Source organism: Lutzomyia longipalpis, chromosome 1 (assembly GCF_024334085.1).
Source record: "Lutzomyia longipalpis isolate SR_M1_2022 chromosome 1, ASM2433408v1".
Lineage (NCBI taxonomy): Eukaryota > Metazoa > Arthropoda > Insecta > Diptera > Psychodidae > Lutzomyia > Lutzomyia longipalpis.
The window spans coordinates 24875035-24888019 of NC_074707.1; the positions used below are offsets into that span (position 1 = coordinate 24875035).

Below are 12985 nucleotides of genomic sequence, written 5' to 3' on the forward strand. Positions count from 1 at the left end.
CAGCTCCACAAAAATGACTAAAATGGAAATTTGGTGAATGCTTGGGCGGTGTGTGGTGCATTTTGAGTTTAGCTGAAGATTGAGTGATCTGGGTGAGTGTTGAAATGGCTATAAGATTGGCGTTTCTAAAAGGAATGTGCAATAAAAACAACTTTAAATATGATATGCATGGTGTCTCGGACTTGAACACTTTGTATCTCTCTCTCCTCAGGAGTAATTAAAATACAAGTAATTTGCGATCTTATAAATAAATGTTCACAAATATAATTTCATTTTACCTTGAAGAAAAAATGGTGCTCTTACAGGCCTTTCAAATCCATTTATATATTAGATCACTGTGCAACTCGTAAATGTCACTTTTCTGGGATTGGTACTGCTCGTGATTATTTGATCAACTACGCGAAAATTGCAAATAAAATATTTACACTCATAAAAAAACCTGTTCCTCCTTAAACTCGTGCAAGTCTTGGGTGGAAATTAACTCCAACTTTATTTATGATTAATGATCAACACCACAATTTCTTTTGAGAATTTTTCTCCTCAGCGCTCCGTGGCTGTTTTTTTTTGCCAAGTCCTTTCGCAACTGCAAAGAATATTTCTTTTGAGCAAACTCGCGATCACTTTGGGATTTTGTGTGGTTTCAGGTGAGTATTTTAGCAGTGTTTTTCCCCCTCACACATTTTTTTCTTAAACCGATCACTCTGGCAAAGTCGCACAAAAAGTGAATATTTCGAGTTGAATTTGCACGTTAAAAATTACTTGAACCAATATGGAATTGTCGGAATTGTGGATGGGGAAAGGTGTGTATGGTCAATATATTTAAAGATCGTGAGGTAAAATTTCACGAAAAAGTAATTAATATAATTTGTAGCAATGGAAAGTGCACATCTCTGCTGAAAATTCACACTAAACCACACAAAAACCTACGCACAGGAACGATCCTCGTGATCGTTTATTTTTTCTTTTATTCCGCTATAAAATAAAATAGCAAAGGGGAAGGAGGTTGAGTCTGTGTAATAAAGGGTGCACCTGCTAATGTGAAAAGTGGCTCGGCGCCAAAGGATCGAGACACACACGTTGTAACTCTGTGAAGTCTTTCACTCGACTAAATTGCCTTGGCACCTTGGTTCGTTTTGGGGTCCGCGAGTGCTGTCGCCGTGCATGTTTAGCACTCTCGGCGTTCGGTGTGGGAAAGTGGCTTCGCGGCGGACGGGGACAATGGCAGAGCAACGATGAGGTGAATAAAGAGCATATCGAATGGTATGGATGCGAATCATTGAAACTTGTATTAGAGTATGGATTACCGCTTGACCGATTATGATAAATCTATCAGTTTTATATAAAAGGAAGGATATATGGATAATGTCTCAATTAAGCAATTTGTAACATAAATTAAGGACATATCATATCGTTAAATCAATATAATGGTTTTATTTTCTATTATGTTGGTAAGGTGTTGGGAAAGTCTCGTGATTTGGGTGATAATGACGGTCATTTATTTTTAAGAAAAATAGTTCTTTTAAAAAAAACTGCATTTTTGATACAAAAAAGCACGACAAGTTTTCAGTAGTTTTAATTAATTAACCATAATATTGATTTCACAGACCTGAGGAAACACCCATAGCAGACTCGAAACTCTGGCTTTCAGTTAATATTGAAAGACAATTACTTTTATCCACAAATTGCCTGAATTTTCAGTGTAGGCTGCTAATGGGGCTAATTAATGGGTTTTACAGTCCTTTGTACATTTTGTTCCCATAATTCACGATATGGACCCCATTCGCGGGAAGTGGCGGTTTGCATATTCAACTCTTTCGTTCGCTCCCTCAACAATCGCACCACCATGCTCTTCGCGACTTGGGTGTACCACACTCTTCTTCTCCTGTCCTTGGACGGAGCACTTCGGATGATGGTAGAGCTGGATGATGACGCATATGTCAATTCCCTGTGAATTGGTAGAAACATTCTCACAGAGGATCATCTTTTTTTGTTCATTTTTCACTTTGGGACTTGGAGAAAAAAAAAGTCTTCAGACGCTTTAGCAAATAAATGAGGGAGAATAATGGCCGCTCTACCACCCAAATGGAAGATTTCTCATGGCAAATTTCACTAAAACATTCGATGGGCTGGGTATTATTTGACAATTGCTATTTGCCGAGCGGATGGACATGAATGAAAATGAAACGATAGCGGAAAGATTTTTGAATGATCTCCAACAAAACTTCCACACACGCCATAACATCCCAAATTATTTGTGTTAATCATCGTTATTGGATAACTCCTATGCGGGGAAAAAGTGATATTATACCCCTTGAATTTCTCTTATTGTAAATACCATAGTGTTTATTTCCTCATGCTGTATCTAATAAATATTTCGTAAATTACTCATGTGCACTATTTTGTAAAATCTTCGTCCAATTTTCTCTTATCAGTCACAAAAATTTCTCCGCCGTATGCTCTTGATTTACTCCAATGTATTGCCAAATTGAATTAAATATAAGTATGAATCTTTTGTGATTAAGGCTGATGACCTGTAGGCATGCGTTTCCCAAACATGCCGATAGCAAATAATAAATATCCGGTACCAATTGATTTGAAATTGATTCCAAAGCGACTTAATCCGCCGAGACAGAAAATGTAGAAAAGAGAGAAGAACGAAGGTTTTTTTTTCGTGAATGCTGATTTATTTCACTTTATTTTAATTACAATGTAACTTAATGCTTTCGGTTTACAATATTTTTTCGATTAATATTCTATAAAAAATTCTTACGGGAAGAATTTCTGTTGCTCAGCATAAATTTAATTTAATAAATTTTATATGCATTTCTACACCGTTGGTCCGATCGCGATGAAATTTGGTACAGAGACTACTGATACTAGGCAGCTTCAGGTAGTCATACTAATTTTCCCCCCAGAGCCCCCCTTCGTAGCGCCCCCATATAAAATTCATGATTTTTTGCGAATTTTTGAATTTGGCGCCCTTTTTGGTACATTTCGTTGAAGAGAAAAAGAGACAGTGCACATCACTGATACTGTCTCCCTCACACTTTCAGTTTTTTCCAATTTTCACGCGTTTTCCGCCGAATTTCCCAACTAAAATTACCTTTTTTGTGATCAGGAAGCGACGCCGCGTCGATTGGCATCGCCATCGCAAAACTCTCAAAATTCGCGCCAAAAAAAGTCGTACAAAATGGTTTTTTTTTAATCCGGTGAATTTCGCGCCCAAACTTTTACTGAAGCTCCCCGGGGCCCTCCTAAGCATTTCCCGCGTAGGCCCAAGTCGCAAAAATGAGTTTTTCCCGGAAAAATAAATATTTTAAAATTTTTCCGCACAACTACAAACAAACTCAGAAACCCCTCAACAGCAGAGACATGGTTATTTAAAAACGAGATGGCATGAGGAAAAATATCTTCGTCTTACTCGTGTGGAACGTGTGGAATTTACCACTACATGCGCATGTTGTGTGGAATGTGTGGAAAAACATTTAAAAAAATTAATTTTCCATGGAAAAACCCATTTTTGGGGCTCCAAAAGTTGGCGGGGGGCTCAAAGTACGTTCATTAAAAATTTGGGGGCACAACTCGCCGGATTTTTTTCCGGAATTCGCGAAAAAACTGCGAAAAACTGAATGTGCGAGGGAGGCGGATAGCGGTGAAAGGCATCCGTCTCATTTTCTCTTCAACGAAATGTACCAAAAAGGGCGGCAAATTCAAAAAGTAGACAAAAAATCATGAAAATTATATGGGGGCGCTACAAAGGGGGTCCCTGAGGGGAAAATGAATATCGTTGGTGACAATCGCTTGGTGCCAGTAGTCTCTGTACCAAATTTCATCGCGATCGGACCAACGGTGTAGAAATGCATAGTTGGACAGGAACGAAATCCTTTCTTTATTATAGGATAAAATAGATTAAAAAAATACACACAGGCTACAATAAACTGAAAATGGAAAGTATAATTTCACAGAAATACAGTATGCGAACTTTCTTTGTATAAATTATGAGTGTACATTATTTTTCTACATATAACAAATAAGAATGCTGCATTTTATTTTAGTTTAATATCAATAGAGAACTTTTTTTTTTCAATTCCATTTGGGAAGCTTAACTCACACGTTGTATTATATTATTTTACAAAAGAAAGAACAAGTAATTAAATCGCTATGCATTTCTTTTCCTCTAAATCTAGGCGTGACACTGAAGTCGCACAGGATGGATTTCAACTGTACCATAACTCCGAGATTCAAATGTGTCCACATGATCCGATCTGTGTGAAAGTAACAGAAGAAATAAAATTATCAGAAATTATATGAAACGCGTTAATAAATATTTTGAATATATCTCAATATATAATGACGTTAATGATGATTTAATGCAGGGATGGAAGAAATAAACAGAGACTAAACATGGAGCAATGACATTTTTAACTCACAGAAAATTTATCATCATTGTATGTATACAATACTCGCTGTGCTTGTCTAATTTTAATTATTATGTTGTTTTAAGCGTGTGAAGAAGCAATTTTCATTGATAAATTGAATAATCATAAATTCATTAATTCATTCATTCATTACGACTCTTAAAAAAATGATTTAAACTAATTTGCAGTTATTTAAAAAATTTCTTTAGGTAATGAGTTTTCAGCATTATGAAAATTATATGACATGACGATGATGCCTTTAAGCAGTTAAGTAAGCCCAAATGATAACAATTTAAATTACTCACAATTTATGCCCCTTACAGAGAAAGAACTAAATCTTAAAGTGACTTAGCACATTTTGGGCTTTTTCCTGATTATCTAAAGTCGTGTTTGTGCATCTAGACAAGACTCACGAACATGAACTGGGAGAGATCTGTGGAGAAAAAGTCATAACTTTAAGCAAATCAACTAAAAGATTAAAGTTCCTATTCTATGTGTCTCCTATACGTCTTTTTAAATTTAATATCGTGGAAAGGCGATAGAATTTGCTATAAAATCAAACTTTTAACCCCACACACAATATATTGATCTCATTTTTTCCATCCCTGAATTAAAAGTTTATGAATGTGTGCGTATAAAAAAATAAATAATAAAATATGTACTTGTACAAAAGAGCATTATCGGAGTTTTCGTTCTACCTTGACCATTGACTCTGTTTGCTGATGCTGTTGTAACTATTACATCTCAATAGATTATTCATGGCACAGGGAACTTGCTGCTCTGAACCAATACTGCTGCTAATCAGCACATGACCATTTCTATGGCTGCAAAAATTATCAAGATATAAAAATTAGAATCTTGAAATTATCGAGAAATACAAGGATGATCTCACGGTCCCAACCTCTTAATAGGGGTGCTGCCTGTATTCTCGTCTGTCTGACCATTTGTGTAATTTGTGCCACCGTTGCTGTCTTTAAGTAAAGGCTCCGTGGCGTCGAGCTCTTTGTAGTTGTTGTTTGAACTCTTGGAGCAGATAAAGGTCAGTAAGATCAGGCCGACCAGCGAGTGGACTCCTACAAATATCAACAAAAAAAAACATATTCCATTAAAGACAAATTCAACATTTTTGGAGTAATTTCTTAGAAAACTCACCTATAATAAATATTACTGCATTTCTGAATCCCACATGATCATACAGGAATCCGCTGACAGAGGGTCCAATAAAGGCGCCTAGTGCAAAAGTAGATGTCCAGAGTCCAGATATGAGGCCATAGGTCTGAATATTATCTGGTAGTCCTCGGGCACTGTGGGAGAAAAGCAACAAGATTGTTTTTCAATTTATACATTTTGTCCTCAAATTTCATTACGCTTTAGTGAAAAGCAAATAACAAATTGGGCTGCTAATTAATGAAAAACTTGTTACCTCCTAAAGCAAACGCAATAAAGATTTTATATAAGAATGAAAATAAATTTTACTCTTCATGATTTCAAACTAAAAAAAACTTTTAAATCATATCTATATCGTTTCAAAGAGTTATCTTGCTAAACTAGTAACAAAAATTGCAAAAATGGTTAGACAAAATTTATGTAATTTTTCCACAGTCGTCATCTGTTTTAAAAGGATCGCAAAATATTCAATATATGTAATGAAAAATAATCTAATCGCTATTTTTTGACAAAAATTAAGTTTTCAGGTCAAATCCGGAAATTCAAAAGTTTTTTTTTCCTTACTAGCAATTCATGTACATAATATTATCAGTATGCTTTGCGAATTAACAAATTTGCGAGATAAGTTGAAAAATAAGGTCAGAAACTGAAGACTTTTTCACTTTCATCAGATTTTTTGTAATGCTTTTGATAACATTATTCGCATTTTGTTAACAATATAAACTTTTAGCTGCTATATAGATTAAATTTGGCAGACAGAATACATAATTTGGTATTAATTAAAACGCAATGTATTTAACTTACATAGATGTCCTAAGTGCATCTGTAAAACTGGCAACAAGGATTGCAGCAATGCCGAAACCATGCAAAATTAATCCAGTAATGATGACACGGAGCGTTCTGTGAAAAAAAAAAACATAACGATGTTTTTAATTCGCATTTTTCCTGCGATGGAGGTATTTGCCAGAATTGCCAAAATTCACTTTATCACCCCAAAAAATGGAATGCAAAGTGCAATAAAAAGAGCATGAAAAAAATTGAACTTACTCATCCAGAGGAATGAAACTGGCTGGTCCTATCAGGCAGAAAGCTGCAGCAATGAGGATACATCCGACGAATGAGGCAATCTTCGGGTTGAGGAACTTATCGACAATCCAACCCCAAATGGGTGCTGTGAGGGCATAAATGCCACCATTTATGACAAAAACAAGGCCAAGCAGTACTGGACCAAGATCAAATTGTCGAACATGGGGTTCTAAGACTGCTGTGAGGAAGCCAATCGATGAGCTAGTTGCACAAATTCCCAGGGTACAAACTAGGACACCCGGTATACGGAGTACTCGGAAAATGGACGCCTTTTCGGCGGTGACTCCAGTATCTTGTGAATGATGGGGCAGTATAATTATTGTAAGAATCCCCACGATAAAGAGAGCCGATCCGAGTGTCACGAAAGGCAGGTAGTAACCGTCCACAGCGTATAGGGCACCACCAAGGGTGGGTCCTACAATTAGTCCCAGACCGAAGAATGTTTCCAGAGACGCCTATAAAATGAGATTATTTTGCATAATCGTTGGGGATGAATAGGTAACCTACATAAGATTTATTACATGCTAACAAATTATTCTATTTTTGTAATCTCTTTTATCTTTTGTGGAAAATTTGAACGAAAATTCTCAGAAAACTATTTTAATACCTATCATAACTCTTTTCAATATCAGGTAAAAGAAATATGTAGTTATTCATTATGTTTCTCTTTTTTACTTAAGAAAAAAAAGAAGTAATTTTCTCAAGAAATTTTTATAAAGCATATTATATGATACTTACAAAGGTAGTAGCAACATTGTCGGGAAATTCCTTGGCAATAATGGCAAAAGATGCCGTAAGGAATGCCGCATTTCCAAGTGCCTCAATTATCCTGATGATGAATGCCAATGAGATGAAGGGCATGTGTCCAGGCACTTGGTCCAGCAGACCAAAGAGTATTGCCGTTGTTCCTGATGTGAAAATGCCTCCGTTGAAGAGCATTTTCGGTCCGAGTTTGTTGATGTAGCGCCCATAGAAGGGCGATATGAAGAATACCACAAGTTCAAAGATGCCAAATACCAGTCCATATTCCGTTGCGGAGCAACCCTTAGCTTCTGCCTGGAATTTTCCATTGGAGAGAAAGAAAATTTTTAAAATGTGCAAAATGGGTTTACATTATGTACACACAGTCCACAATCATTGGGAAACTTGTGGGGGAATGGAGTTATCAGTGTGGCAAAAAGACATGAGAAAAACAAAAATGACAAGATGATAAATCAATTAAAATGGAATTTTACCTCCTTTGGGAAAAATGGCGACTGCAGACTCACGCAGATTGCATTACAAAAGTCTGCCAATCCGATGATAATGAGTGTTAGCCATTGCCTTCTTGAAAATTTCGGGAACATTGTAACTCAAATAATTCTACTTCTTTCAGCACTTATTTGTTATTTTTTTCTTTCTCCTCTCCAAGAGACACAACACTTGATCCTTAATTATTGCAAACTGTCTCTTTACAGTGATGTACACGTACTACGCGGCTAAAATATTCTACCGAAATCCAATTAAAACTGTTAAGCGAGTGATAAGAATAGTCGTCAGTTGAATCCGACTTCTCGTCACCACAGATATCTTTTTTTGATTTTTCAATTCGAATGAAAATTGTATTAAATAGGGAATTATCACAATTTTTAGGAAGCTATCTTTCTTAATTATTTTATACAATGTTGATTAATTATTTATATATCACTTTCTTTTTGATTTATGTGTGCGCGTTCATTTATTAATTCTTTGTGGCTTTTTCTCTGCGTATACAGCAAGACAAAAATGGCAAACCAATTATCTCTCTGAGTTTTGCTACTTAATTCCGTTTTGTCACGTTTTTTTCGTATAATATTTCTCACTGTTCGAATGTTTTGACTAAAAATCACCAAAGTTCATCTACCCCACACAAAAATTCGCAGCTCAATTGATAATATTGGGAAAGTCTCTGAAGCTTCTCTATCAATTTTAGCTGTCCCTGGCGCTTTGTCTAAAGGCACCCAAAAAAAATTCCCAGTTGTGCTTTATGGCTTATACGGTGCACAATTAGGTGGAGAAGTTGGAGAGACAGTGCAAGATGTTGTAGTTATTGTAGAAGAATTTTTTATTATTCATCTTTTGTCGATGCACATCCCGAAGGCAAATGAACGTTTTTTTTTTTCTTCTTTCAAATCACAATGTTGATTAGGGAAAGATTCAAGCTGGATTGGATGAGCTCCACACGAGTGGCAAGAAGCAGTGCAGAAACCGCAAGTGGGGCTCAATAATTCACAAAATGTTCACTAAATCCTTGTATTAGCTCGTCACCACCAGATCCCATGAGAAGCAAATTTAAACTGAGGAGTTCTTCTCTCGGCAGAGTATGAATATGGCATGGATTGATAAGGGTAGCAGTCTCACACATTACAGGATTACACACAAATACTCTCTCATTTTCTATATATAATATCTTTCTCGATTTTTCTGACCATAACATGACCAACAGTTGACCCGGTCCTAATGAGTTTTTGAAACTAAAAGTGTGACTCATTTACCCAATCACAGGCCCTTTTAACTCACACACAAATACCCTCCCAAAGAAAAATCTCAAGCACATGGACAGTAGTCCACAAGATCCAGAAAAAAAAACATTTTTAGACTCACCCTGTGGTCTATTGAAAATTAATCCTCGGTAGACTCTCCGACAGATAAAGCGGCATACGAATCAAATCGGTCAAAGTTCATGCGCTTATAATGAACTCAATAGCATAATATATGCGGATGGAGCCTCCATTTGGCATCGCCAAAGACTGATAAAACAATGAGAGGCGACATGAGGCGCGTTTTAAAAATTTTCCCTGACCAACAACAAATCCCGACGATCACATAAAATGTACGTACATAGCATCCAGAAGCAGACGGATAAATATAGATTTAGTTCATACTAAGGTTAGACGATAGGGTTAGAGCAATTCATTATGGGTTATTTTATCATCAACATTGATCATATTAATGAAACTATGTACCGTAAAATGGGGTGTATAGAATCACTGGGGTGAATAGAATCAGCAATCTGGGAAAATCTTTTATCGTAAATTTTGACCAAAATATGTTTTTTAATTTTGAAATCATACCACCGAAAGAAACATTAGACTATATAGAGTTAGTTAGTAAATATTAGAATTTTTTTCAAAAAAATTTTTCTTACATTTTTTAAATTAAAAAAAATGCTGTATTTTACCCTAAATTGGTTGACCCATATAACTTTACTTGTTCTGAAAAGTACGAAAGTTCTAAAGGTATAATTCTACTGCCATTCAACGCTCTTTTTATCCAAGAAAAGAGATTAGTAAAGACATTTTACAGAAAAAAATTATTTTTCCTTTTTTTTGAGCTTTTTTGATTTCATGTCACTTAATTTAAAAATTTGGGGTGAATAGGATCACTATTTTGCATACTTCAAGGGGCTTTTAAAATGATTATTTGACTAATGTGCTAAAAAATGAGATAAGATATGAGATGTAGAAGCAAGAAGAATGTTAAATCTGAAGATTTATCCCTTAACCCTTAATCCTTTAACCCTTTTAGGACCGATTGAACGTTTTCGCAAATATCTCGATTTTAAAAATTTCTTTTTTTAGCTAGTTAATCTTTATTTTTAGCTAAAAATAATGCAGAACTATGTCTCTTAATGATCATTGCAAATTTTGAAATCACAGGACATCCCCAAGGACTCATAGGATCAAGAAAAACGAAAAATCGAAAATTCCAAAGTTGAGATTTTTGGCCAAAAATGTCTTATTTGAGCTCAAATAAACTTCCAAAATTTTTTTTCACGCCATTCCAGAATCCTTGTGGTCCTTAAGAAGTTAAGGACTGATTGGACATTTTCTACAGCTTATTTACGAAAATGGCATGAGTTTTAACCTTAAAGACTATAAGGATTTCAGCGGGTGGAATAAAAAAAAATAAATTTTGGGGTATCTTATGGTCCTTAAGGGTTGAACTCGTGCCATTTTCAAGAACAAGCTATAATTAAAAATGTCGCCCTTCGATCCTTAAGTGCCTAAGGATCGTAAGAATTCCAGAATGGCGTGAAAAAAATATTTTGGAGATTCTTTTAAGCTCTAGTATGACATTTTTTACCAAAAATCCCGATTTTGGAATTTTCGGTTTTTCGTCCTTTTTAATGCTCTTAGTCCTCAAAGATGTCCTTTTGTGATTTAAAAATGTTCAGTTGCCATTAAAACTTAGTTCTGCATTATTTCTGGCTGAATAAATAATTAACATGTCAAAATTAGGCATTTTCAAAAACGATCTATGGGACGATAACGTTTTATTGGTCCTTAAGCGATTAAGGATAACCAATTCGCTCAAAGCCTGGCTAAACTGGTTAAAAATTAAATTGACATTAACTAAAAATAATTTTTCTTACAATAATTAGTGATTTTCCACTTAAAAATCGCAAATAAAATAGGTGATCCCATTCACCCCAAGGTGGGGTGAATAGAATCAGGACTATTTTTTTTAAATTAACGAAAAGGAGCAATATACCGTGAAAAAGTGAAATAGTATCCTTAAAGTAGAAGGGAAGACCCATAATTTCGCTTTTATTTCATAGGTCTAGCTCAAATAGTTTTTTAGTTACAGCCTCTCAAAGTTGAAAACTGATTCTATTCACCCCATTTTACGGTACATTGAAAATATAAATATGTATAATTTTAAATCACAACGATAATTTTGTTTGTTTTATCAATTCTCCTTATTTAAATTTCTAATAGTTTTCTCTGGAATTTTCTATTTAATGCAATAAAAATATTTTCTAAAACAAGAACTAATGAATTTTATAAAAAATAAAAATCAAAAAATCCTTATCGGACATCTGTATACATTAAACTTGCGTAAATAAATCTATTAATATTAATTACTTTTAATAAACAATTTTTTACAGAGAAATTGCAACTTTTTTATTCTTCTCTGCGGAAGAAAAATATAACTCCTTATACTGATAGTCACATAATATGTAAATATGTTTACAGTATGCTATTAATAGTATCAAATGAAGGAAAATCTACTCTTAATTATTTTCTTGCAGTTGAAGAGTGAAATTATTATTAATTTTATCTTCTTGTTATTTTTAAATGTTTGTTTTTTAGAGAAAATACACGATATTAGATTCAAATTTTTTTTTAAACTTATGAATGATAAAAAGAAACTTTCTTTTAAAAATTTATTTATTTATATTAAGATTTCTCTTTCACAAAGGAAATTGAAGATCGTATTATTCTTTATCAGTTAGGGTCGTAAAGAAAACGTTTTATTGGCTTTGTACATGAATTTGACCCAATTCTTAAGAATTTCACTGCATTTCCCATCTTATCGCAGTGAAGCTTTCAAAAATTGTTTATTTATTTAGTTTAAATAGTCATTGTCTTACTATTCAAACAAAACAGAAAGCTATATATATTTCGAACTGTAAGTTTATTCTAATTTTTTCTTGTGGAATATTTTAATTTTAAATTGCAACTTGTGCTCTTGAAAATTTAATCCTAATCCGAGAGATAAATCACGAGTGGCAAAATGCATATGTGTGTTCTGCAGTATTTTGTCGCATGATGATGAGCTGTCTTCCGGCACTCACGGGATGATGTTTACGGTATATTTTTCGAAAACTTGGAACGCTGCTGATTGATTTATTTGTTGAGTTAGAAGTGATAAGAGACTTTGCTGTGAGTTCATTGCCAAATAAGAGTTGAGGAGGAAACTGCAAATTTGTCATCAAACAGAAAGATTGTTTGTGCATTCTTGTAAGATTCTGCGGTTAAATTTTCCAAAGTTTTCCGTACGGAAGATTTTTCTTGCGGTCCCTGTTCCACAAGCAAAATATGTTTACGTGAGGCATCGCAGCATACGTACATTTATGTACAATTCAATACGGAACCATTCGTCTTATCGGCAATATCGCCTTTTGCCAGATTTATCATTAACCTCATTGTAAAGTTAAAATAGTCATGTATTGGATTGGAAGAAAAAAAATTATTTTGAGAGGTTTTTTTTTCGTGTCAATAACTCGACCTCTGACCCGGTGAATCTCCCTATGTTGCGATGAATGAATTGAAATGTCCATACAATAAACAATAAAATTGCTGTTTGGTGTGAAAATTGTGGTGTGAAAAATTAAATTGGTTTTTTAGCACTCTGTGTGAGCAATTAATTAAAATAAAACATTCAAGTGGCATAACAACACAGAGATTTGGCAAAAAAGACGATTAAAAATTCGTTGTAATTAAAGCAATTTATTTAAACTTTGATAATTTACCGAAATTGTCAACTCTGATAATTATGTGCATTGCAAA

General features: G+C 34.4%; 2 protein-coding genes across 6 annotated transcripts in view; both read right to left on the minus strand.

Moving 5' to 3' along the window:
* LOC129797424 (uncharacterized) overlaps positions 1–1176 on the minus strand; it is a 36347-nt gene extending 35171 nt beyond the window's left edge. The window contains exons 1-2 of one of the 3 annotated variants that reach the window (XM_055839960.1): positions 1030–1176; positions 279–583 (exon numbers count right to left, since the gene is read on the minus strand). The gene's annotated coding sequence lies outside the window, so the exon portion shown is untranslated. Of the gene's footprint in view, positions 1–278; positions 584–927 lie in introns of all 3 variants that reach the window. The other 2 variants (XM_055839962.1, XM_055839961.1) reach the window with 2 other exon arrangements.
* A 2753-nt stretch (positions 1177–3929) lies between these two features.
* Positions 3930–9160, minus strand: LOC129797555 (MFS-type transporter SLC18B1-like). Of its 3 annotated transcripts, none has more exons than XM_055840270.1 (8): positions 7907–9160; positions 7410–7727; positions 6633–7126; positions 6390–6485; positions 5571–5722; positions 5320–5491; positions 5117–5242; positions 3930–4265 (listed from the first exon to the last, which is right to left on the minus strand). In XM_055840270.1, the coding sequence occupies exons 1-8, from the start codon at positions 8015–8017 to the stop codon at positions 4184–4186; spliced, it is 1551 nt and encodes a 516-aa protein (XP_055696245.1). In that variant the 5' UTR covers positions 8018–9160; the 3' UTR covers positions 3930–4183. The 3 variants fall into 3 exon arrangements, with proteins under 3 accessions (XP_055696245.1, XP_055696247.1, XP_055696246.1); XM_055840272.1 differs by having other exon boundaries at positions 4108–4265; positions 5081–5242; XM_055840271.1 differs by lacking the exon at positions 3930–4265 and adding an exon at positions 4307–4851.
* Between the last annotated feature and the right edge of the window lie 3825 nt (positions 9161–12985).